General features: G+C 51.1%; 2 protein-coding genes across 2 annotated transcripts in view; both read right to left on the bottom strand.

The window, feature by feature from the left end:
* LOC120961686 (uncharacterized) overlaps positions 1-27203 on the bottom strand; it is a 395308-nt gene that overhangs the window by 225487 nt on the left and 142618 nt on the right. The window lies entirely within an intron of this gene.
* Positions 7695-24656, bottom strand: LOC120957304 (proteoglycan 4-like). The gene is made up of 2 exons (XM_040379434.2): positions 22207-24656; positions 7695-11730 (listed from the first exon to the last, which is right to left on the bottom strand). Exons 1-2 carry the CDS (start codon positions 22243-22245, stop codon positions 9883-9885), a joined length of 1887 nt encoding a protein of 628 aa, XP_040235368.2. The 5' UTR covers positions 22246-24656; the 3' UTR covers positions 7695-9882.

Below are 27203 nucleotides of genomic sequence, written 5' to 3'. Positions count from 1 at the left end.
GCTTGAACTTTTATGATTGATATTTGCGGGCGCTTATCTTCCCCATCCCGCCTGAACAGGTGTTCCACTGTGGTTGTGTATGTGTGTGTGTGTGTGTGTGTGTGTGTGTGTGTGTGTGTGTGTGTGTGCGTGTGGGTGCTTTTTGTACGAGTGCAAAGATCAAACCTTCAAGCCAGCCTGCCAACCGCAACGGTGGATAAGCGATGAGCCACACCGCACACCTGGGCCTAGGCTGGCTTTCCTGGTTTGGCTGGGATCGCGCCAAACAAAAAAACAAAATTGTACGGAAAATTAGCCACCCCCCCCCCCCTCCCCCTCGGCCCACTCCACTGTATTGATCCCGGGCTGCAGGCGCAGCGATAGCAAAACGAACGGTAGGGGGAAGTTTGGGCTTTTATTTTTCCTCATTCTTCAAACCGTCCTGTCCGTGCGCCGTCGGATGCTCCACTTCATCCATTGTTGCGAATTTTTCACTCGGCCTCCTTGTGTACCCTGCGCACTGGGTAAGCGTGTGCGAGTTTAACCGTGGTCGAGTGGATATCAAATAGCGGCAGCATCCCTCGACCTCGACCGTGATATCGATTGTTCGTAAAGTTCGCAGAACGATAGATAGCGCGAGAGATAGAGAGAGATACCGATAGGGTGAGAGAGAGAGATTGAGTAGCATCAGCGACACCGTTTATGGGACGAGCGCACAAAACGGTGAACGCTTCGCAGTACGGTCGGAAAAGTATTCTACCACCATCGGGAAGGGGAAAGTGGAGTGTGAAACTGGGGCAGAGCAGCGGACTGGAATGTGAAAGCATTTTTTTTCTTCTTCTTCTTCCTCTTCTTTTTTTTTGGCGTTTGCACTCCGATTGACAATGTGCCATTGAAGACGGACCGGGACCAAGTGTCCTTATGTGTAGGCGCATACTTTATTTACCCTCAGCGCGAAAACGCCCAAATGTATGCAACACGCGTAACGGAAGAAGCTTTTTTGCCGATCGGGTTTCGCGATGCGATTGTTTTTCTTTTTTTTTTTTTGTTTGTGCTCAAGTTGCACTGCTGCACTCTTTAGCTCAGCTTAAAGAGCAGCTGTTTTAGCAGTCTTTACAGGGGTTTCCAGGGGTTCTCATAGTTGTGAGACACTTCCTTGACTTTTCCCTATGTGAAGACGGGCATCCTTGGAAATTCCTGTTGGATTAGTTCAACATGGGTGCTATAGAGTCCGATTCCCACTACTTTAAGTTCATTTCACGTAAGAAGGAGTCAATAAAGCGTCCCACAGCCATGAGAACTCCTGGAAAGCCCTGTAATATGCTCGCTGCGTAATTAAGACAACGTGTGTGTGTGTGTGTCTGCTTTGCGAGTTTGCTGTAATTTAATATTAAAACTGATTTTTATTCCCACTTTGCCGGTGCTGTCTTTCCTCACATTCCTGGGAAAAATCCTGCACACCGACGCAAAGGGAGAACTTTCTCTTTTCCTTCCGCTACTGTTGCTTTCCGCAGGCAATGGGAATGGGAGAAAAATCCCACTCTTTAGGAAAAAGCATAATCAAATGTGCCATCGTTATCATCCCAGCTGCCGGTACGTGCGTACCGGATTCGGTCGGCACTGCGTCTTCCATCGAGACGGGAAAAGCATCCAGCAGCTCTATCAGTTTTACTTCGCCTGCTTCCTTCCCCCTCCGCTGTCCATTACAGACTTGTGCACGTCGTGCTCGCCGGGGCACGTGCGGTTGGTGAGGGAGGGGGAATATGCGATATGCGAATCATCCATTAATTGATTTAGACGGAACGTTTCAACCGTTCCGGCCATTATTGTTCCACTGTGTTTTGCCCAGCGCCCAAGGGGGGGGGGGGGGGAGGTTGCATACGCCGTTGCCTTTTTCCTGCTAAAATACACACACACACATCCAGTAGTGCCAGTAGTTGCTACTGACCCGAAATAGATCCTTCCAAAACGACGCAGTCAACGACATGCCAGCTTTTCGCCTGTCGCCTCCACATCATGATCGATCATTACGATGTAGAATGGTTAGTGCACGAAGAAAAAAAAACCCTCTGTTTTTGTGTGGCTGTGTGTGGCTGTGTGTATGTGTGTGTGTGTGTGGCTGTGTGTGTGTGTGTGTGCTGTAAATCCGCTTCCCGTATGTAACGCTCCGGAACGGTCTGACGGAGCGCTTTCTCCCTTGCCTACATTTAGGCGCAATTCTATCCATTCCGAACTAGCAGCGGGCAGGCTAGATCGATTAAGCAACTGTGCGGGCCGTATGAGAGGGCAAGGATTTATCTTAGTTTTGAGGATTACTCACTGACCTAGTTAGGCGGCGCACAGTGCCGGAGTGTGATCCCGCACCGTCACTGGCGCACGGTCATCACCATTTTGTGGGTGTGTGTGTGTGTGTGATGCGTACAACACGTCGAGAGGGGAAAGGAAAGAGTGGAAAGCGTGGAAATGGGGGTTGAGGATGGGTAGAGGATTCTGTGCGCACACGCGTGTACTATTTGCCCGTTGCGAACGGGTGCCAGAACGGGGTGCCTTGCGCTTCCCTAGAACTCTTTGGAATGTTTCTCCCATCGTTATTGTTGTTTTTTTTTTCTTTTTTTTAATGCCTTCTCCTCCATAAATGGCAAACGTGGGGGATAGTTGGGAGTTTGCAGCTCGCATGCTAAATAACCGAAATTCCAGCACCGTAGGACTTGCGGAACTCGGCCGGGATAAATGTGTAGCCCGAAATGTCAAACCGGGAGCGTAATTATTAATATTGATTCCACCCCTCCATACACACAAAATACCTGCCAAAAAATACACACACACACACACAAAAGCTACTGCACAAGGAAAATGGGAAACAAACGGACCATTGTACCTTCTCCCCCACTCATGTGCACATCAAACGGTACTGCCCATCGATCGATCGCATTCCCCAAACCCCTAACGCAAGGAAGATTTTAGCAGAAACTTTAGCAGAAAAAGTTTCCCTGTATCGATCCGATCGTTACAGGCAAGGTGTTTTGGGCCGGTACACCGTTAATGATTGTTATCACGTTTGCAAGGCTCGTAAAGGAAGCGCCTCGTGGCCGATATATCCATCCAGCCCGGCCGTGACAGTTGGCATCGCGGGCATCAGCCCGGAAGTGTGTCCCGGTGTTGGGCCTGGTTTGCTGACCATACGACGAAGGTAAAAGGTGGCTTACGCGTGCCAGTGTCGTTTGCACATTTTATCGTGTTAAAATCGTGAAAGCACGTACGCGGTGTACGACACGGCTCAGCGAAGCGGCTGGGCTGCTAGGGTTGGGCGGGTGATGATGCCCATTCCGGGCACGTAAACTAATTTACGCCTTAACCTTTACCCTACCTTCCCACAAAACAGGACCTCCCTCCCCCTCCCGAGTGGGGGTGATCCACTGGTACAAGTGCAAGAAGTACAGCACAGTTTCGTTCACGTGCAAGAGCCCGTAAGTAATCAAAATGTTCTTAATTGTAATCCTGCCATGCACGACCCGAATGCTCGGTCGGTTCTCGGTGGAGTTTTTTTTTTTAAGTCTCGCTCTCTATATTTCTCTCTTTTTCTCTCTCTATATCTAGTTTTCTTTCTTTCTTTCTTACTTTCTCTGTCTCTTTTGCACTTTATCTCTCGCGGCAACGATACTCTCTCGCTGAGCGAGCGCGTTCGAGATAAAAGCTTTGCTTCCCAGTGCAGGTTCGTCGATTAAAGCTTGCGCTTGCTCGATTTTGTGGAAGCTTTCGGTTCAGCGGTGTCAAACACAACCTAATTTGCCTTTTTCTGATTTTTTTTTCGTACAGAGGGAATGAGAAAGCTCTCCAAGCGAGGAAACTCCACTGATTGGGCATCCCACAAACAGATATGACACCACCAACTTTTTTGTTATTTTTAGAATGCATGAGTCGTTTGCCGTCTGTTAAACGAAGTCTTTCTATTTAGGTTGAGAGGTTTAGAATCCGTTTAGCGGTCGTTTTGTGGATTTTTGGCACTTGGGTTTTTTAGGACTGGCTTTTGTAGGATTTATTTTGCCGTACGGTAGCAAAAGTTTAGCCAGAAAGGACAGATAGGCGTAACAACAGGGTGGATGTAAGCAGTGATTTTTTGTTTTCGAATATGAAGGATGTATCTTTAAAATTGAATGGGCTACATTTATTTACAGTCCAATCTGCACAAAACCTTCACAGATGTTGGCGCGGTATCATTCACGTGCAGACAAAACAGCAAAATGTTTACAAAAAAAAACAATAGAACAGATCCCGTAAATCCACCAGATGGCGCCATGGATATAGAGAAAGGCACAAATAGATACAATTACGAGACAAGTGGATTACCAAAATGAGGACGAATTATCAGAAACCTCACAAACGGTCGCGAAGAAAGATCAACTAGGGTCAAGCAGATCAGCTGGACAGGAATAGAGCGCCATCGCAAATCGCGGCTAGTGGTGGTTCATAATGTAGCAAAGAGAGGGCAAATTTTGAACAGAACGACAGTTGCAAAAAATCTGTAATAGCGACTCAGAAATACAAAAAGCTTCACCCGTAGCAACACGTTTGACACCTCTGTCGTTAAACGATGCATTAAGCTTCCTTTACAAGTTAAGCTTTTAAAGAGCTTTAAAAGCATTCCTTGCCAACAAAGAATACACACAGTGACGACCATTGTCGGTGCAGTAATACAATTCAAATCAAACGAACTTGGCGCCATCAAAGGATTCTAATTTATTCACTAAAATGACTCAACGACAACTTGCGTTCCTCGCTGCACGGGTATGTGACAGTTCAAAGGGTCTTTAAGCTATTTAAAGCCTGCAATAGTGTACTAGCCGTTTCACATTGGACGGAAGCCTTTGCAGTTTGCAATTGCAGGAACAGTTTGCAATTATGCAAAAAAAACATTATCAAACTAGAGCCTAATGCATCTTCCAGGACCAGCTTATTTGGTTCCCGAGACAAGTACAAGCATATTTGACTGTTGTTTGCGGAGGAACAGGCTCCTTTTGATTTACGGGATGAAGTTTCGAAGATCTTTCGAAGAAGAGTTTAAAGTGCCATTTGTTATCCAGGGCGTTGACCAATGCCTCTGAGGATCGGAAACGTTGTCGTTTTCTCAAATTAGACGCAGCGATCTTACTAACGGAAATTCCAATGCTTTCATCGAGATATTTTAGATCCTTTCGATATTCTAGGCTTCACTTCATGCAGTACCCGATTTGAAGTACCAGTCTGTCACAAAACAGAGCACCAAAGGCCCCTCAAACCAATCCGCAAACGATGGCACGGACATGGTAGTCGCTGTCGGACGGAGAGGTAAAGAATGTACGACCTTCTGAGGTCGTCCTGAGGATATGGTTAAGCACAGTCTAATGAACATAACACATCTCAACGTCTCAAAATTCACACCGATGAAAAACTTAAAGAATTGTAATTGCCAGATCTTAGGATAGGTCCTATTCTTAGTGTCAGTTCTATATACCCATATCCTTCTTTGTACTCAGATGTTCCGGCAAGTATTTTTACAGATCTGAAGTCACTTGGGACTCGAAATCCTGAAGATATTTCCTCAAGATAATTCCTCGAGATGCTTCATTCCCTCTCAACATCTGATCCGAGAATGTTACACCAAGGTCCAATTTTACAAGAGATAACTTAAATTTAAGAACTGAGATAAGTTAGCATGACCCAAAGTGATACATCCCCAGAGTGGTTTGCTCCATCCTTCACCGTTTTAATTAAGCTACAGCAAAGTTTATTGACCGCAATGATTCAATTGCACCCGCATGAGCCACCCAGACTGAAGCGAGCGAATTGAAACCATCCCTGTCGGCATCGCTTGTAGCTATAAATGTAATCTGCCATCCATCTCCAGGATGTTCATCAGGGTTGCCTCTTTTTTTCTTTTCGCTCTACCATCACCATTGCATGGAGGCACTTAGTCAACCGCCCGAGCCATCTGTCAACCATGTCAGATTCCACCAGTGTTCTTATCTGTTTTTTTTCCATTTGTTTTATGACTATCGAACAAAGATAAATGCATCGATCACACCCCGTCGATCTGCGCCCGGGCCATACACCGTACACTGCCCCTGCCCGTACATCACTTGCGGGGTCAAAACGATTTGTCATCATCGGTGGTCGGTGGTGTTAACTAGCCCAAGCCCAGTTATCGCAGCGCAAATCAGCGTGCCAGCACGCACGACACCTCTTGCAGTGAAGGTAAGATTGCAGGCATTGGAAAGGGACATGCTACCACGAGATATGATTGCTGTCGCTGCAGTCGATGCAGATCCTTTGTTTTTGTTTCATTCTTTTTTGTAGGGTTTTGTTTTGCTGCCCCGGCGACCATCCGCGCGCAAAGGTCGATGATCATGGGCGAACCGAAGATCCGGAAAAGCTCGGCATTCAAGGACACGACACGGACGTGCGGCACATCCCTCACGGGGCATCCACGGCACACGGCCGGCCATAAAATCTAGTTCTGCGGCTGATTCACCAGGCTTGGCCGGTCCTGCCCGGCCAATAACTTCATTAGCCACTTCCAGCCAGCCCAGACACGCAGCAGCAGCAGCAGCAACAGCCACCAGCGCTGGAAACATGAGCCGAAACCATCCGCGGGCGGATTATGCGATCGACCCATAAATTGCGCTTCGTTACGAGCCGACCAAAGCGTTAAGATTAATGGCCGATGATTAATAATCCATCAGCTGCAGTTGCCCAGGCGGGCACCGCCGAATGTGCCGAGAGCAGGAGCCCCTCAGGACGACCAGACCTCAGCTAATTACTCCAACGCAAGCAGGGATTGGTTTAGCAATTGCGAATCGGTTCCACTTCCGGCCATGATGACAGGCACTCCCTCGTTCGCTCCCGCTTAACACCTCTTCCTGCCGTCCAGCAGGAAGGTCGCTCAAGGGCGCCCGTTTTCGGGGACACTCGCACACACACACACACGCAACCAAGCTTGCCTGTGCGAGTGGCGCCGAAACTCGATTGGCCTGATAATGGGCACCATTAAGCGAACGCCTCGGATATCCGCCATCAGCTGACAAAGAGCCACTGCCTACTTGAGAGACAACGCCTACTTGACACACACACACACACAGACACACGCACCACCGTACAGTAAAGACAGGTTAGTGGGCAACACCCGTACTTCGCACCCAGGCCAGGCAAAGCGGACAGCGCTCGAAAAACCGTGTCCGGCTAGTTTTGCATACACCCCGGGCCTGCAAGTCCACTGCGTCCAGTGCGCGCGAGAGAGTGAGCGAGTGAGTGAGGTGTGCATTTTGTGTTCCCTTGCTGTTCCGTTCGCTGCCGTTCTTGATTTACATGCGGGCCCAACAAGTTCCCAAGATTCCATTTTTCCCGGCGCTATTTATAGCTACCACGACATCGTTCTACCTCAAACGAGGGGGATTAATTCACGATGCTGCTGCTGCTGCTGCTGCTGCTGGCGGCTATATCCACATGATACCTGAAACACTAGGCCTAGGTTTGTCCAAGGGTCTGCTTACGTGTGTGTGTGTCTCAGAGCGTCCACAACGATACGGGGTGTGATATCTGTACGGTAGAATCGCGGAAATGGATGGCTCCAACCAGTCTTCGACTCCCTACTACTACCCAACGAAACAGTTCCCAAAACTTTGGACCGCTGCCTCGGGGGCAGACTGACATGAGAGGCGTGGCAGAGAGGCGTGTGCTGCTGCTGGTGGAAAAGAGGAATACATTTATTACACAAACTGCTTATCGATGTAATCGATTCGGTTCCTGGTGCGGTACAGGTCATCCCCAGGGATGTGGGGGGGCAGTGCGCGGCAGCGACACGTTTTGCCGGGAAGTTTCGGTTGCGAACACAGGCGTCGAAACCATGGCAAGAAGGCAATAGGCGAGAGAGCGAGAGCGAGAGAGAGAGAGAGAGAGGGAGAGATAGTGAGCGTGCGTGAGAGTTGGTTGGGAACGAAACGCGAGCACTTGCCGTGTGCTCTTGGAATTGTGAACGACCACTGCTGCTACTGCTACTCGATCGCGTCTCTTAGCTTGTATCACACCCTAAGCGCTCTGCAAAACAATGTTTGGCCCTCCGTTTTGCGAACCGTACATACTACTCTGGAGCACTGCCAGCCTATGCCAGCCGCGTCTAGTTTGGCAGGCAGGCAGGAATTTCTTACAACCCTCACACCACACGGCTACCATCTATTAGATGTCTACCTATCCGTTCACTTAACCTTAGGTGTCTTATACTCTATTTACCCCTTGGGAAGCCCCTGGACTTTGATACCTCCAGTCCAGCAGCTCTCCCAGTAAATCTAGATTTAATGTAAATGTCCTAAAGATCCTAAACAGTGTGCAGTAAGCTCGTCTGCTTGATATTTTTCGTCGTATTCGCTGCTACTAGAACTAGACCGATAAAACCGATTTCGGACCTACTAGGTGCTATGGCTCCAACCTCGTCGCTCGTCCGCACTCGGGCGCATCGCCAACCACCAAATCTGCACAAAACCACAACAACAACAACTTAAAAGACAGATACAACCTACTACTAAACCTGCCCCAGGAGGAGAGGAGAGGGGGAGGAGGACAACACTAAAACACTGACTTGAGCAAAACCGTCCGGGCACTCCTACCGGCAGAAGGACGGAGGGCGCCCCCAGAATACAGCGGGCGAAGACCACGGCTGTGCGGGCGAAGACCACAGTGGCGGTGACTTACGCGTCTAAAGGATAAGTTAAGTTAATATATCTACGCTATTATCACATTTTAATTCAAATAAAGGGAAGGGGAAGGAGGAAGATGTGCTGATACTGAAATTCGGAATAACTCTGTTCTGGTCTTCTTCTTTTTTCGATCTAGTGACTGCTTACTACTGTGAGTTCTACACAGTGTGAGTAATACACATTGGAGGTAAGGGGGGGCGTTGTGACTTGGAACTCCTAACCCTATTTTTAAAGTAAAGTTAAGTACAGAGAGATAGAAAAGAACACACATCCGGAAGCGTTATGGCAAACTGACGAGCCTGGGGAATCGATTACCTGACCTTGACACCACTGATTATCTAACTAGCGGAGACTCCTGTCCCGAGCTCCAAGGCATTGAGCGCTACTACGGCATATCCTGAGGCCAGCATCTGTGTGCTTTTGGGCGTTATTAATCGGTAGAAAGGGTAGTAGTGGACGGAAGCGAGTTTCGCGGGCGGGAGAGGGTGGGGGGGGGGGGGAGAGTGAGAGCATTTCTAGGGTTGGGCGAAGCTGTCGCGTGCGCACTATTATCTACTAAAAGCTGGGGACGTCCTCTATGTTTTTTCTTCTTCTTCTGCTTCTTCTTCTTCTTCCGTGGAGTTGGTAAGGAATATGGCATCGACTACATGTACACGACTTCCAACTTGACGCTTTTGTTTATGCTCCTTCTTCATCTTCTTCTTTTTTCTTCTTCTTCTTCTTCTTCTTCTTCTTCTTCTTCTTCTTCTTCTCCTTCTTTTTTCGTTCTTCTTCTTCTTCTTCTTCTTCTTCTTCTTCTTCTTCTTCTTCTTCTTCTTCTTCTTCTTCTTCTTCTTCTTCTTCATCTTCTTCTTTTCCTTTTTACTTCTTATTCTTTCTAATCTTCTTCTTCTTCGTTTTCTTTATCTCCCTTTTATTTTCGCTTTCTCGCTCTCTCTCTCTCTCTCTCTCTCTCTTTCTCTCTCTCTCTCTCTCTATCTCTCTCGCTCTCTCTCACACACGCACCTCTATATGTATCCTGTACGCTACAGTCTGTTTCGCTAACATCCTCCCAGACCTGGCTGGCTCGCGCGCCCACAACCTGCTCTCGCTCGCTTCGCTCTTCTATTTGGCTACGTATGACTCGACTTCGGATGCTAAACACACACACGCACACATGTACGCACACAAACACCACTCACAGGGAGAGAAACTTGAGCAGTGCGTCGTAGATCAGGCGTGGATTGATGTCGGAATCGGCCGTATACCGGACGCCGCGCAGATTGCCATCGTTGTGCGACAGCACGCCATACTCGCCCACGATGAACCCGTCCGGTGTTTTCTCCTCCACCCGGTACTTGCGGTAGTTGCGGCCCTCGACCACGTACCCCACCTTCGAGTCGTCGCCCGGGCCGAGCACGCCGGGCGCAAGCGTCTGGACCACCACCGCCGGCTGCTGCTGCTGCTGCTGCTGCACGCCCAACGTCTGCCGGGTGTCATCCTCGCCGGCGCCTTGGCCGTGGCTCTGCTTCGGCACAAACTTCCCGATCGCGCTGTGGATCGAGCTGCCGGCATCCTCACCGTCGACCGTCGGAGCGTTCAGCTGGTCGTACGGGATCTTGTCCAGCTCGTTAAACACCAGCCGCACCGGTGCGGTGGACGGTTCCGTGCTGGCGGCAGGTTCCGCCGTCGCAGTCGTCGTCGTCGTCGTCGTCGTCGGCATCGTGGTCGTCGTTGGGGCGGCTGCCGTCGTCGTTGGATCCGCCGGGCGCGCCGAGTAGACCGTCTGCCAGTAGCTGGACGGCTGCGAGTAGATCTTGGCCGGCTCCGAGTACACCTTCGCCGGTTCGGAGTAGATGCGCGCCGGCTCCGAGTACACCTTCGCCGGTTCGGAGTAGACGCGCGCCGGCTCCGAGTACACCTTTTCCGGCTCGCCGTAGATCCTGGCCGGTTCCGAGTACACCTTCGCCGGCTCGGAGTAGTACTGGGCCGGCTCGGAGTAGAACCGGGCCGGCTCGGAGTACATCGGCGCCGGGCCGATGCTGCTGCTGCTCTTCTCCCTCATTGCCGGCTTCAGCTGCGCCTTCTGGTCGCCGTCATTATCGCGCCAGGCTAGTGTGCCGCCGTCGCCCGTAGCTGGCTTGCGGTCGTGGTAGCGCACCGTCTGGAAGGGTTGACCGCCGGCGGACTCTTGCTTGCGCTGCGTGCGGTAGCGCTGCGGGGAGCCGGCTGGCGGTGCGATCAGCTTCGCCACCGCCGACGATTCCCCCTTGGCCGAGTCGTCGAGCGGCGCCGGGTCCTCCTCCTTGCTGATCGTTGGGCTGAGCTCCTCGACGGACAGCTCGGTCCGGTGGGCGTGCGAATGGTGCGCCGCCGACTCGACCGGCTGCTGGATCGCTTTGGCCCGCTTGGCGTAGCGCGCACCGGGCGACCGGGCCACCACCACGGGTGGCAGCGCTGCCGTCGTTTCATCCTCCTCCTCCTCCGGCGGCGGCACGGTGGTGGTGCTAGTGTCATCCAGGGTCGTCAGCTCGGCACTCTCGCCCGCGGTAGCACCGTTCGCCTCCATCGGCGGCGTCGTTGGCTCGCCGTCAACGTGCCACGAGGGTGGCGGCGGTGATGAGGTAGTGGTGATGCCCGGATCGACACCGTTCACCAACGCTTCTTCCTCTGCCGTCGTCGTGGACGGTGTCGTACTGCTGGTTGTGGTGGTGGTGGTGAAGCCACCATTACTGCTGGCTCGCTGGCCGCCCCTCCGGTAGCCGTAGAACCGGGTGCTGCTCCGGTCCAGATCCTCCTGCGACGTGAACAGTGCCTCGATCGGCAGTATCGTGTCATCGTTCGTGCCGGACTGATCGAGGTAAAAGTGCCGAAACTTGCGCAGCCCCCGGAAGTTGCGCGCCGGTGCAGCAGCTCCGCCACCATTCGCAGCACCCGATGATGGTGATGTTTCGGCGGTCGGTTTCATGAGTATCGATAGGAACTCTCGCCCTGATATGATGTCACTCGGTGCAGGAACGCTGCCTACGCGAACGATGGCCAAAATCTGCGAAAGAAAGGGGTCGGGAGAAAGATGGGAGGAAGGGAAGGAAGGAAGGACGAGAGAGCAATCGATGAATTATGTTTCTCTTCTTACTTGCGTTTCTTTTGGCCATGCCCCTTTTAACAAGGACTATTATAAACTGTACCACCGATCAGAGAGTGATTCGAACCCAAGACGGGCACGTTTTTTAAGCCCATTCGTTTACCAGCTCGACCACCGAGCCCGGGTAATTGATGGTGGATAAATCCCATACTTAAGCACTACTTAACATATACTCTGTAATAGGCAACAGGCAGGAAACTAGTGTAGTAATCATTTTTCAATCTCCCGTTGCGTTTATCGGCGAACAAATATGTTTGAAACTCAGTTTAGTTTGTTTAGAACTCAGTACTCTATTTTCAGGGCTGTTAAGATACTAGTCAGTCAAGTCATTATAATTTATTTCAATTAGACAAATTGAAAATCAAACGATTTCGTGATATCATCTTTGTTTGTACACAATTGGCATGATCCAGTAACGTGGAATTTCAGTATTCTAACGTAAAATCTTGACAAATGCCGTAAAAATCCCCCATTGTTAGAGTATCTTCGCATAACATAACATAACAGTTGCCATTTGCAGTGAATACTTCAATGCTTAAATAAAAGTCTAAACTCCACTGAAATGAGTAATTGGCCCATTCGCTTCCCTTGGCTTCGTGCAAACCGCATGCCTTTCGATTGGAGATTGAAGCAGAACTGGCCCGATGAGGAAAATAGTGGAACTTATTGGTCACACTAATGACCATGACTACGATGCAAAATGCGTGGAAAAACGAATTGAGAAACATCAACCAAATAGCTTCCAACTTCCAAGAGAACAGCAAAAACTAATCATTTTATTAGCCGTATATTTCATCCAAATCGTTTATTGCATTTGAAACGATCGATGAAATGGGTCCAGACGCTAAATCTAAACAAGTAACTGTTTCAGAAAATTGCTGCTTGACTAATTCTTTCCTGCCAAATCTTTGGAAAACAAATTGTAACTTTTGAAGATAGTTAGAGCAAAGAAGTTCAAAATAGTTCGAGGATCTGCAGATTTTAACTCCCATGCAACCTTGCAGTAATCTAACACACTTGGATAACATCTCCTGTGTGTTCTGTACGCTCAAATGAAATGTAACGCCACGCTTTGGAACAGCGGTCAGCATCACTTCCTGCCAGCCGCAGAACCCCAGGAACACCCCCTGGAGTGACATTTGCCAACTAATTAGACCATTTTAACTACTTCCCACCCCGCGGGGCGATCGTGTGATCCGAAAGGTTAATTCCCCATTTTCGCATGAATGCATGTGCCGCCGCTGGTGAGTATTTGGTAATAAAATTTCACCCCGAAATGCCCCAAGGTTTCCCCAAACCCCACATTTCGTTCTTCGAATTTTGCTCAAGTATTGCGATTGGCTTCAGAATTCGGATTTTACGCCTCCTCCCAAGATGCTTGCGGTTTGATCTTCCCGGAAACGCAAGCCTGCATGTGTGTGTGTGTGTGTGTGTGTGTGTGTTTGATGTGTGTAATTTGTTTCGTGTGTCGTCCTCCGTTCTTCGCACGTTCGCTGTCAGCACCGCGGCGCGAAGGCGAACGACCCAAAACGTCGGCTTGCGAGGAGTGGTCAGGGCGTTGTTTCAGGTTTTTTTAACTGCCCGCTTTTATTGTTTCCCACACACACCCCTTCCGTTCCGTTCCTTTTCCGAATGGCACGTCCCCTGCACATTGTAGCTTTGCATCGGAAGGGAAAGAAGGCAAGACGAATACACACACACACACACAAATCACTGGAATCGATGGAAACTCATGGGGTGGCAACAGTCACACCGCGTACTTGCCTTCTGAAGAAGATGAGAGAATGGGGGGACAGGGAGGGCGGGGGGCACACACAATCACCCCCAGCTGCTACCAGAGTCCAGCGTCCAGGCATATCCCTTCGGCAGGCTGGCAGACAACCATATAGCAAGTCCTCTGGCAGCCTGGCCCCGCGAGGCGAACCATAAACAAAGAGTTCACGACTCAACGCAACACTACTCAGCGAGCGGCGAGTGGCACAGCAAAAGCACTGCCAAGCCGAGAGCCTAAAGTAGAACGGCCCCAGCTACACACCGTGCCGGCGGTTGAACGAACGGAACGAAGCAAAACCAGCAAAACAGAGACCCACGGCGCGCGAGAATGGGAGAGAGAGAGAGAGAGCTACAAGATGGATGTACAAGAGCGCAAACAACGGGCGAACCGATCGCGAAGTAATCGCCCGATCGGCACCACCGCGTAAATTGCGCCCGAGGGGCACACAAATGGCAAAAGGAAAGGAAAAATCTCGCCGCTTCCTCGCCCCCGGAACCCTCGCTTCCCCCCTCCCAAAACGAAAACCCTATTGGAAGCGCAAGAAGCGACCCATCCTCGGCTGCACCAACATTGGGTCGGCACGCAAGCCAATTTCATGGCCATCCAAGGCCGTTCAATGTCGTTAGTGCGAGCTGGTACGGGGAGCGGAACCGCCGAACGGAAGAAGAGAAACTGGGCAGCAGAAGGAGGCTTTGTTGCGTGCCAAGCGTTTTGTGTGCGGTCGCACCGGGGACATCCGTGATCTGCATTCCAGCGGTCAGGATCGGCAGGTTGCAAGACGGCACATTCATGTTTGAGACTTTTTTTTTGTAGGGAGTTTTTCGGGACGCTTCCAGCTTTTGGGGCTGATCAGGGCAGGGAACCTGGGCAACCCGGAACCTACCCATGTGCCATGATTAATCGAAGCCAGTCGTAACAAACAAAACAAAGTGAACCCGACACACTGCAACCAAGTGATTCATGCACCCTCCCCGAACTGTCGCACACCGTAACAGCGAGCGCGCGCATTGCGATCCGGTTCGAAGGACCAAATCTTGCCCGACCCAAAAGGGAACCGAATGGGTGGCGCGCGGGTGGCCTTTGCAATGGCCTTCACCACTGCGTTTGACCACTTCTTCGTTTCACTGTGTGTGTGTGTGTGTGTGTGTGTGTGTGTGTGTGTGTGTGTGTGTGTGTGTGTGTGTGTGTGTGTGTGTGTGTGTGTGTGGTCAGGTTTGCATGAATGGACAGTAATTAGCTTCTAGCTACCGTGTTGTGTGGTGTGTGCGCGCGCGTGGGTGTCGAGTGTCCGCGCTGAACCCTTCTGCAGAATAACACCAGCAGCAGCAGCAGCAGCAGCAGCAAAAAAGCACACGCCATGCCCTGGTGGCCCTGAAATGCTTTTGCACAGAACACATTCTACTCGTGCCAGCGAGCAGGCTGCGGGTTAGGGCCGGCCGACCGCTGCGGACTGTCTAAAAGCCTAAACCTGCCGGATACGTGTATCAATGAATGGTAACCGGACCGTTCGGCACGACAAGGCAGGGCCCCAGGGCGGGTTTTGCCATTGATGAGCGTTTCCCTTCCCCCGCGGGACGGGAAAGGCCCCGGGTGTTTGTGCCCAACACCGCCCACAGCTGGTGCGAGATTCTGGTGCGCAACCCCGTTAATCCACCGAGCCTTCCGGAGGTAGTCGCAGTGGCGTCATCGGGAGGCAATGGGAAGCGCTACAAAACGCACAACCTAGGCTTCCTTGCTTCAAAACTACGCAACGTCACGTCGGAAATGGAACCTCTTTCTAAGGTCCCAATCATGCATGCCTAACACCCCCCCCCCCCCCCTCCCTCCTCCCTTTTTTCTAGAGCGATCGTACGCGATCAAGAATTTGCGTCAAACAGAAACCATTAATCATGACGCAAATCATCCTTTTAAGTTCGGCCGTGTGACGTACTAGGCCGGCTTTTACGCAGGGGGAGGTGCGGCCACGAGAGCACAACAAGCAAAAAACAAAAGGATTCCAGCAAGGATCGTGACCCTGGTGCGTCACGGCATGTGCTCAAGATATTCGCCCCTCTGGCTCGCCATTTGCCTCACACCGAAGCTGCCATCAGCCAGGGATGTCCGGGGCCGTCGCGGGTGTAGCGCCGCGTCGCAAATGTCACTGTCAGCGTTTGCAGGCTGGTTCGTCTACGCTCCCACCATCCGCGAGCGTGACTTTGACTCCGTTAGGCGACGTTCGAATGGAAAGTATCGCGTTACGAACGGCTGGGGGCTCTCCCCGTGGGCTCCAACTCCAAGAAGTTGGCGCAGTGGCAACAGCTGAAAGTCTGTCAATGTCAGGTGGTGCGAAACGGCCCGGGTGGTGCCGCTCTCCGGCCGCGGCTGGGTGTAACCGGGTGGGAAACCTAATTTCTTTCGGTAACTCTACGCCGGCGCGGAGGCATCCGATGCGCACTGGTCTCATTTCGGTTAGGCCTTGCTCTCGATGCCAAACGATACGGCGAGCGAACGGTAGGAGTGCGCGCGCGCGACCGCATGCCAATGCGTTGAGCCACAAACCTTTGCAATTATGGCAAAAACACACACACACACTCAGTTCTGATGCCTACTTTCACTTCTGAGGTGCAGTTTGTAAACGAGAATCGATGAATATGCCGGATGCATTCCTCCAGAAATTCTTCGGCGTAGTGGCGTAACGAACTGGCGAGGACATCTTTACCGAGGCCTGGGTCATTGCATTTTTTTTGGCAGAAAAGGAGCCTAATTTAAAGAACTTATGAAATATGAAGTGCTAAATTGCTGATGACCTGACCTGGTTCATAACATCAGAAAGATAAGATCAGAGATTGGCAAACTCCAGCTAGTGATCAGTTTATCAATTCCATTTGCATGCATTCATATTCCATGGTTAGAACTTGCAGAGAGTTCCTGCCATACTTCTTTGCATTAGAACCTCCACGAAGGGGATATTATGGCACATGGAAATTGACATTAGACCATCATGTCCCAATGACACGCTATGCTATAGACCAAGTTTGATTGATTGCACGTCGTTCACTTCAGGAACTGAAGATTACATATTTCAATTGTAAGCTGATTTCCCAACCATTACGTAATTGTAGCGAAACTATCCGAGTGTTGTCCAACAACTCAAATGGTTGACATCATACCTGAGAGACTTAACGTATGCGTTAAGAATAGGGAGCGTTACTTCTGAACTATTCAGGTGTTCCGAAAGTCAGCATTCTTGGGACCACTGTTATTTGTACTGTATCCTGTACTGCATTTACTGTATTCCATGATGTTACAGTTCATATTGAAGTCTAAATCTGATTTCTTTTCTCCCCGGATACGGTGAGATATGAACGACTAAAATGGAACGGATCTTCAAACGGTTGCCCTAGCCACATTTGACACCGCGGACCAAAATGCCATTGAAAATAGTAACACGCGCTGCAGCCTAGTTTTTACATGATATTATTTGATACAAAAATCAGATCGTTAGCAGATCTTTTCATTTCATTTTGGGATGATGGTTACGTTTCAAAAGTTAAATCTTTGACGCTTAAAAAAAGTAAAAAAATAGATGTAGTAAATTATTTTCAATTGGGCATAGGCCTCTGATATTCCCAACATTTGCAGAGTTTTATGGCAACTAACAAGAATCAGTACGCAAAAACAATGAGCAAAAACTGGCCATGACTAACGCGTTAGTTCCAATACAGAGCAGCAGATTTTGTAAAGTAAAGTTGATATTGGTGTCGTTTTGATTATCAATATTATTGAGCTAGAATTAAAGCAGAGAATTCCTACTTTTGATACTGTCTAAAGACCATAAATTAAAACAGGTTGTTCAGACCAGTTCAGATCTACATTTTCGCATTTTCAAAAAAGTGTGAGAGATTGATGGCTAAACAAAAAAATTAATGTTCCTAAAGATGTATACACTTGTATGAGTAAGGCATTCACGATTTTGAACGAGGTTGAAACTAAATTGTGAGTTGATCCTGTTAATCAAATTGTTTGTTGTAATTAATTCAAATTGTAAGTTGTAATTGTTAATCAAATATTTTCTGAATGAAAAGCTTAGTTTCATCAAAATAACTCGTCTGTAATCAAAATACCTGATTTTCCTTCTGTGACTTGAAGAGTTTTTTTTGCAATTATTATATTATTTATGCATACAAGCATAGAGAGAAGGTCATCAGTTTGACATCTCTGAGCTAGAGATAAAAAAATTAAGTTTTAGGCTCCCAAGTATCCTCTCAGATTCGTGTGTTGTTCCAAAATCTCCCGATGTACACCGATACCCATGTCCTTGTTTCGCGGGGAAGATTCAAACGGGAATTGACACTGACCGCTGGCCTTATGAGAATCGCTCCAGCCCCTGGATTTACTAGTCCTAATCCAAGCGAATAGGATGCTCCAGAAGTCTATTATGAGAGCTAGATTACAGATTTGTTCACGCTTGTTCGTGGTATGTCGCTGCCCGGGCAAAGCATTACGAGCTTGAAATCTTAAATCGCCCAGTTGCTCATTAGACTGACAAGTCGATCGATCCATCAAAAACGGCGAACGTACATTGTGTCAAGTTTTTTTTTTTTTATTTTGTTTTCGGCATTAGTTGTTTGCGCGGCTTGGTCCGTGTTCTTGCGAACCCCGCAGGGCTGCGTACATTAATCGCTCAACCGTTTTAAAATACCAGTAGCAGCGCACAGGCGGGTATAACAAAGAGCGCGCCACCGAAATAACACCCTCCCGCTCCCCTCCGGCGCCCGTTGTTATCGAGCAGAAGAAGAAAAAAATCGAAAGTATTGAAGGAACCGCGTGGACAGAAACCCCGCACAAGTGGTGGAATTAATATATTCCCTTAGTGGTGCGCGCGCGCGCGCGCTCTCTCGATCGTAGACGAAAACGTTACGAGTGCGCTAATTACCATTTTTGCAAGCTAAACTTCATCCCGCCGGCTCTCAGCAAAAGGGGCAACCCCCTGGGCCCTCCTTCCCTCCCCGGAAAGGATAAGGAATTTTGGGAGTGTTCGCGGCGCGCTCGGACCGTGAGAAACCGTCCTTTGTGCCGAACGGAGAGCGGCTGGAGTATGATTATCGTGTTCCATTTTGTCGCAGCCGGGGACCCCTCCCGCCACTGATCCCGACGATAAGCGTGCCTTCACCCCCTCGCACCCTCCCCGGGGGAGATGGGGTGCAAATTAGGGGGGAGAGTTGCGAGCGCCGCAAGCGGTGCGCATTGTCAGGGTTACGTAATTGCGAACGCATTCTAGCATTGGGGAGCAAGTCTCCACACTAGCCACCAATATATGTATACATCTATCACGATGGGCCGTAAGTAACCCTCTCCGTTAGTTACTTCCGGGCAGTCCGTTTCGGTCTAACACACACACACACACACACACTGGCTGGCTTGGCATCCTAGGGACGGACTGCTGGCTCTTCGCGCTTGTTGCAGCGTGAGTGTGAAAGCGACGAACCTTGCGCTCCAGGGATAGTCCCCTCGCGGTGAAGAGCGTCAGCGCTGGACCATTACATTGCCGGGGTACGTGTGTGCTACTCTGCATAAGTAAGTCTCGGGGACCTGCAAACCTGTATCTCCTTTCAAGTTCACAGTCCGTCGCGGTGCTGGCGGCGGTGTGCTGCTGGCTCCGTCGGGTGGTGCCCCTTTTGCAAACTTGTCCAGGACAACAACAACAACAAAAAAACAGCCCGATCGGCTGCAACACGCCTCTGCGTTCTAATTCAGCGCATTCAGCGAGCTCTGCCACAATAGGACGGGATCTCCCTTCAATTCCGAAGTACCCTTCCCGCGTTGTGCCCCTTACGCTTTGGTTTGATCCAGTTTTTTTTGTTGCTGCTGCTGCTGTTGCTACGTTCGCTTCCCATTCAGGTTTTCAGGCGAGTTTTTTTTTAGTTTGGTTGTTGCCTTTGAATTGTCACACCGAACCGCCCGATTGCCAACTGTCCGTAACTGTTTCCTCGTCATATCGCGCCGCAGTCACCGATCGATCACGTGATTCGTGCGAGCCTGAGATTAGATGACGTACCTTCACGCTGGGCGGAAGGTTGCTATCGCCCCAGGAACTGCGGTTTGGAGCAGAACGACGTCATCTGAAAATACCAACGCCCCCCCCAAAAGCTACAACTTGGCTTCATAGTTTGGGCCACGCTGCCCTTTAGACTCGACTAGGAAGGGGCGCCATTCTTGCGGTACATCCCGTTCGCGCGCGTTTCTGCTCGCTCAAGCAACAAACTACAGTTTAAACACTTCGATCCAGTGGCCAATAACAACATTCAAAAATGAGAAAAAAAAGCGCCACTAATAATAATCAAAACCATCATATCCACTCACCCATTGAGGTGGAGTGGAAAAGTGAAAGTCACTCCACCCGCGCGCGCGCGCGCGCACGCTCTCGCAGCACAAACCACGACGGTTGGGCCCTTCGTCACACGCGCCCACCCCGCCCCAGAAGCCGATTGCCATTCTTGGCACGCCGAAACGGTACAACAACAAAAAAAAGTACAGAGAAAAAAAACATTCCTACAAAGAACCAAAACAAAAAATCAATGAACCACAAGTGCGAGCGGGCGGGCGGGCGGTCGAGAACCGTTTGAGCCTTCCGCCAGCTTCCCGTTTTTGCCCCTGCCCTGTTTCACAAGAAGGACGGGCTGCCGAGGTCCACGAGGCGGGGTGGAAATAAGATCAAGGTTGAATACTAATTAGTTCGCGCGGCAGCGCCACCGTCCCTGCCCAGGTTGGAGCGGCCGCCGCACAGAACCGAAACGCCAGGCGGGCGAGCGACAAGCGAACCCAGAACGGGCACCACCTCCTCCTTCGGTCGCGTAACGAGACATTAGGAATGGAGGAGGGGAGCGAGAGAGAGAGAGAGAGAGAAAGGAAGCAAAATAAAAGCAGGTCCCTTCCCCGTAGAGTGATCGCTGATCGGTGCAGGAGATCCCACTGTGGCTAGCCGATCGTTAACCAGCCGAAACCTTTCATTATCAGGCGCCCAGGGACGCTGGGACGCATTAACGCGGTCCGGATGATGCTCGCAAACCAGCGTTTGGCAGCGGAAGCCGGCAGCAAGTCGCGTCATGGTGGCAGGATGGATGCAGGAAACACAGCAACAGTATCGAGGAATGTCTGAGGAAAAGATTCCAGGCTTCAAGTTCGGTGCAGCACCAAAAGACCGATGATTGATGAGCTCCAAAAGTTTGGAGACGGTGTCCCAACGTTGATGATCAACTCCAAAAGTTTGAAGATGATGTGCCCAACGTCCAGAATTGGACCCTGTGTCATATCAAAAATTTGGAAACGTTGCTCAAATGTTGATGACGAACTCCAAAAGTTCTGAAAGAATGCCCCAACGACCGAAATGAACTCCAAATGTTTTGAAATGATGCTCCAACGTCCAAAATAGTGAAAAAAATTCTCCAAAGTTTCGGTGATTTCAATATTCTTCAATATCTTAACTCTTCAACGCTCAGAAATCCCTCCAATGTTGCAGAAGTCACAGAAACCCCAAAAAAAAAATTCTTCGAAATCCCTTTTTTCCATGAGGCAATCGTCTAGAACTTCTTCAAAGGTCCAAAAAGTCACAGAAATGAGAATCTGCTTTTTTTTCTTGGAAAAGGGTTTCGTAGAATTTCAGCAAAAAAGAACACCCAGCTGACGAGAAGGTCACGGCTGTAGGACACGGTTGCATGCCTATCGGTAATGCAACGTGCCAAACCGGCGTACTGCTTTCACTCCTCTCTCTCTCTCTCTCTCTCTCTCTCTCTCTCTCTCTCTCTCTCTCTCTCTCTCTCTCTCTCTCTCTCTCTCTCTCTGCCTACCACACACACACACACACACACACACACCCTTAGAGTTGCGCAGCAAGAATGCGCACGACCGTACCGATTCTTTGCACAACCTTCCGAGGTCTCGGTGCGCGATCAGTCGGAACCGATCGGACCTGGCAGGCGCTGGAGTGGGCACCTGTGGAGGTAGGGAGAAGCAAGCCCATGTCTAGGGCAAGGTTGCCCGGCGCTAGATCTGCACATCGGAACCGCACCTCGATGTGTCCTGTTGTCGCATCCTCGCAGCACTCGCAAATGTCAACCCTGTCAATCCTGTCAAGGGACATGGCGACAACAACAACAGCAACAATAAAACCGCAAACGCACACAGGCATTAGACCGGTCACAGCATGGCTTGGCTGTTCGCTCCTTCCTGAGTGGATCTGCCCCGCGTTGCTAATTGATGTCAATGCTACACACTGGCCGAGTGGCCGACGTGTTGCGTGTGGCGACTGACACCGCTGGCTCAAAGCGAGCGACCGAAATATCGACAGTGTGGTGTTGTTGCGGCCCCCAATGGAGGAGAAAGTTTAGGTTACCCGGGTCCGGTCGCAGAACCAATCAAAGCCTCCACCCAGGTGGTTCTAGTTTGCGAGATCTTGCTCTGGCGCGCGTCACCTTTTTTGGAGCAGCTTCTCGGGCGGGCCTCCCCAACATGCTGGATTCTGAGTCACCGTACGTGCGTGCTTTCCCACGATCAAGTCCAGATTTACGGCCCCTTAAAAACACGGAATAGTCCCCTTCAAACCCCAAGCGATCCTGACGACTTACCATTAAAAAGCAGACACTCGTGGTAACGATCTGTTCCATCCTCCCGGCGGTGGCTGCGTGCACTTGGGGCGATCCCGGTTGGTGACCCGGTGTTTGGCTGCTTTGAAGACGCTTTGGAGCACACCCAAGAAGCACGCACACACACACACGCACAACGGTGCTTAAATGCGGGGAACTCGCTCGCTCGCTCTCGCGTTTCCTTCTGTTGACTCGATTCACTTACTTCCCGGTGCGCCGATGATGCTCGGCGTTGGAGGAAGTACGGCAACGAACTGAAACGTTTTGGAGCGCCTGTGCGGCGCCTGTGTGATACCTGGATACCTGGAGCTGGTCACAATCACACCTCACAGTGGGGAGGAACCCACAACTTCGAAACCACGCTCCCTGTGAACCCACGGAAGGGAAAGAAAATACACACACCAAAAAATGGAAGTACCACTAGCACAAGGGTTTTGTTTTTCTTTTCCTTTTTTTCCCCGCTTTCGCGTATGGACGCAAATTGCTCGCTTCTGTTTACAGTTTGTTCGGTTGCAGTTGTTTACTTAAACTGCCTTAATGGATCGCATTCAGCGTAGCCGGGGACGCAAATGGGCGCCTAGAGTCAAACGCTTCGACTGCTGATGCTGCCTCGCTCGCCACTGATGCACCACTGGATGGGCTCGTCCGGACTGTTCCGACCGACAGGCACTGGGGGCGTTACCCTACTGGCGGTACGGTGCACGATCCCAACCATATTGCATCCTGCAGCAGTGCGCAGTAGCACGCCAGCAAAGAAGACGCCAGAGTATCCCCGAGCGCCGGGTTCGTCGTCTGCGTCGTCGACTGCAAGCGGAAGGTTGAGCTCGTCGTCGGTGGCACCACGACCGTTTGATTGATGCGTGACTTCTTCCACACCCTGGTCGGTCCCAGCATTCAAATCGGGCAGGCTTGCTCAGGCTATTTTGGCGCTCGAGTTGCTGGGTACTCCAAAAATCGGATCTTCCAGATTGTTTCCAGAATTTTTTCCAGAATTTTTGCAGAATTTTTCCAGAACTTGCTTGATTCTCACAACGTGCTGTTGGGTTGATTGGTTGATTGGCTGTTGACCAGGGAAATCTATTGCCAACCTGTCTAGGGAAGAGTGTCCTTGCCGCGCTGGGCCTACTTCCGGCCCCAAACTTTACTACTTAACCACACACACACACACACATACACACACACAAACACACTCCGGCAGCTCCTTGCTCTCTCCGGCTGCTTTGTGTGCGGCGCGTTTCGGCGACAACTTTCACCTTTCTCCCCCAAAATTTTCCAACCACACAAACTCAGGCCTTGCCGAACCTCATCCGTTTTCGCACACGACTTGCGATAACAAACGCGGACGCGCGCACACACACACACACGTACTCCTAGCTCTCCTCGCTTGGCAGCTCGGAGCGATCCCGAGGCATCTATTCTACAGCGCGGACGATTCAGCACTGACAAATGCTAAGTGAAACAGAAATTAAATTGGCACGATATACATATTTTGTTTCCATTCTCGCCACCGCTGCTGCTGCTGCTGCTGCTGCTGCTGCTGGCTGCTGAGCGGGCTTCCATACCTCACACACACACAACCACACACTTCCTCCCATGCGCCACCACCATCATCACCTGTCGGTACGTGTGTGTATCGGAACCGCTCTCGCGCCCGGACTGTGTGTTGCGCCCGGTACGAAGGCAGGAAAGGGGGTTCAATGGTGGGAGGGAGGGGCTTTTTTCTGTTTGTTGCTGTTGCGGCTTGCCGTTCGTTCTCGTTCTCTGGCCCGCTCTCCTACGGTTTGCGGTGAAGGTCCGCTGCAGGTCCGCGGCACGGACACACCGTCGAGCACGAATGTCGGGGTGGGAAGCTGCTAGGAATGCGGAAAGGTGCGGCAGAGAGGGTGGTTGGAGAAGGGGGGGCGTGAGGGGAGTGGTCGAGCGGGGAGGGGGCAATAGGATGGACGGCTACGGTGGAGTAGGAGACCGTGTGCACTAGAGCGAGCGTGCGCGCGCGTGAACGCCAGAGAGAGAGAGAGAAAGAGAGAGAGAGAGAGAGAGAGAAGGAGAGCAGTAGCAAAGCGCCACACACATACCCGACGCCAAAGCACAAACGATGTGTTGCGGCTGATCGCACTCGCGTGCGATCGATCGCTTTACCTACACACAGACACACACACACATGAGTGATCCCCAAGCCTCAGCCCCGAACTGATGGTGTGTGGAACCATCGACACCATCGATATTCGGACATTTGATGTGGACTCTGCAGCAAAGACCGGGATCAGTCGGGACCTCCGAAACCTAACCTAACCTATCGGATCACGCATTCACTGGGCAGCTGGAATGAAAGCCTCGGCAGAGCAGACGCTGGAGGTGAAGATACACTCTTCAGGAGTTCCCAATGTCTGACAGCGAGCCAAGTGAGAACAGAACCTTATCAAGACATACCTCTGGGCACACTTCTGCACATCTTTGCTAGCATAAGAGCATTCCCTGTACCTATTGACGGTCGTCCAGGCAACTGGAGGGGGCAGCCAACCTGGACCAGTTATGGGCAGGGCGGCAGCGTCCCGTTCCCAGAGTTCACCGGATGACCATTAAAAGCGAGCGAGCGGTGGCGGTAAATAATACCCATCGGATCGGGTACCAGCTAACCAAACAGGCTCACTTCTGGAACTGGCAAGAGCTGTGAAGCACAGGAGCAGTGCGATGTACACCAATCCCCCTTTGCGAAGATGCATTGTAGCTGCAAAGCCTGCCAGACCATATAAGCAAAGCATCCTCCAGCCTTCAAGGCAAGGGAGCACGCAAGCATCAAGTCTCCGGGGTGCGCCTTTCACATTTCGCAGGCATCACCGGGTGACGAAACCAGACTCGCTCAGCTGAGCGACCGCGCGCACGCGCTCGAGTCAAGTTCAAGATCACACGCAAGATCGCACGCGCTCGGGATTGGTTTGGGCAAACACCCTATCCCAGCAGAAAGATGCACCCGGGGGCTGGCGTATTTGCAATACCGGCAATCCCGCTTACTTCGAGCACTTCCCTAGCGAGTCCGTTGAACCACTCATCTTCGCTGCGTAGCACACTCCCTGCCCTGACAATTTGGCGACAATCGGATCAAAGAGGTTGGACAGTCGGAACAATCCCCTCCCAGTTCCCAGGCTGCCCGGCAACGCCGCAAGATCAAGGCCAGGCCACGCAAGCAAAACTGGTTACCGAGCCTTGAGTACGAGGCCCACTTCGGCGCTGCCCCAAAATTGCAGCCATCGGAGCTTCCCACGAGAGGTTTGATTGACAATCACCTGATGCGCCGCATCTGAGTGGCAGCGGGTTCATTACCCCGTCCCGGGAGCGGCACTAGGCAACGAACCCTTTCTGGTGTGCAGTAGGCTCGGCATATATTTTCGATAATTCAATAAACGATGCCCCATACCGTTCCGCAGTCGTTTGTCGCGCAGAAGATGGGCAACGATCCAGTACTCGTGTGACACCAGCCCACCCGCTGTTGCACTGGCCACGTCAGCTACTCTGTACCGCCCTGGTAGTCGCGGGTGGCACCCGCCACCCGCTGGGCCGTTGAGACGATTGATAAAGCCGCCGCTGTGAGACACCCGAATTCGTCCGGATATCGTCGAGAAGTGTGTGCTCACAGCTGCACATATTGCTCATAAAACCCACAGTGTGCCGCTTAAGGTGCGTGCAATAATGGCGTTGTTTGGAGCCGCGGGTAGCTCTTTTGCAACGCGTCAGTTTTACAAGGTACTTCCGACGCAGCACTGTCCACCTCTGATGTACATTGCAGGGTAGTTGTTGTATATTTAAAAAAAAAAATACAAAAAAAAAACAATCCCCCAACTGCATCGCGTTACATCTGCGCTAACTTCCAGCCCGCTTTTTGTTGCCGTGGTTCTTGATCCCTCATCAACCGGGCTGAGCTTGATGTTTTGCGTGGACGCTTTGTGCTTTGTTTGCTCTGATGCTGCTCCTTCTGCTTCTAATTGCGCAAAATGTCAAACAGGAATGACGAAGAGCGCGCCGACGCCAGCTTCCAGTTCATTGAATCGGAAACGCCGATCGTGCTGCACGGCTGAAAGGTCCTGTCCAAACAGACCGATCCAAGGAAGCAATTGGGTGAGCGTAGTGGGGAGTGGGATGGTTGTGCTGGTACCTGGAAACATCATCAAACTTGCGCCCGAAGTTGGAAAACAAACGATGGAGGGGGAGAGGCCGTTCGGGAAGAAGTTGTTGAAGTTCAAGATTTTGCTCGCTGGCCTGCTGGTCCTGCTCCACAATTTTCTTATACTGCTTCTGCGCCATGGTTTTGCTACAAGTTTAATAAGCTAGTATCAGCCCCTTCCACCACAAGGTGGTTACCAGTTTAGCAACTAGGCAGAGCATTCCAGCGGGATTCTGGCATTCCCGTCTTCGGGTCCCGTGCCGTGGAATCCATTTGTAGGCTTGCGTTTGTGTTTTTTTTTGTTTTGTTTTTTGGTTTTGCTCTTTAAAGCCTCTTCGTACGTCCGCAGGTTCCGAGGTTCGGTTGAAACATTGGATTAAGCGCAAACGGACCCCTCGTGCTCGGCGCCCGATGGGGACTGGGGAAGGCATGCCCCTTTATCTTTACTACCAGTGTTTTGAATTATGATAATTTGCACCGATCAGGCGTGGCTCGCCACCGGAAAACGTATCGGATGACCTTTGCGGCTTCCCGGGGCATCGAATCGGGCCTAAAAATAGCTGGGAGAGGCTGTTGCGGCGCGAACATCCCGAGGGTGCCCCCACCGGCTGGGAGTGCTGGGGTTTGCCGGGACGGCGAGCGCAGCCGGCTAAGTGCGCGGCCCGCTCGGTTGCGTGCCGATCGGTTGGTCCTGATAGTCGCCAACATTTCGGGCGGTCCCGATTTGTTCGTGCGAGACGTCGAACCTGCAAACCTGTTTCATGTGTGCAATAACAGGCAGAGAGAGTAAACAACAACAACAACAAAAACAACGAACCGA

Source organism: Anopheles coluzzii, chromosome X (assembly GCF_943734685.1).
Source record: "Anopheles coluzzii chromosome X, AcolN3, whole genome shotgun sequence".
In the NCBI taxonomy this organism is placed as follows: Eukaryota; Metazoa; Arthropoda; class Insecta; order Diptera; family Culicidae; genus Anopheles; species Anopheles coluzzii.
This window is presented reverse-complemented; position numbering and strand designations above follow the sequence as displayed.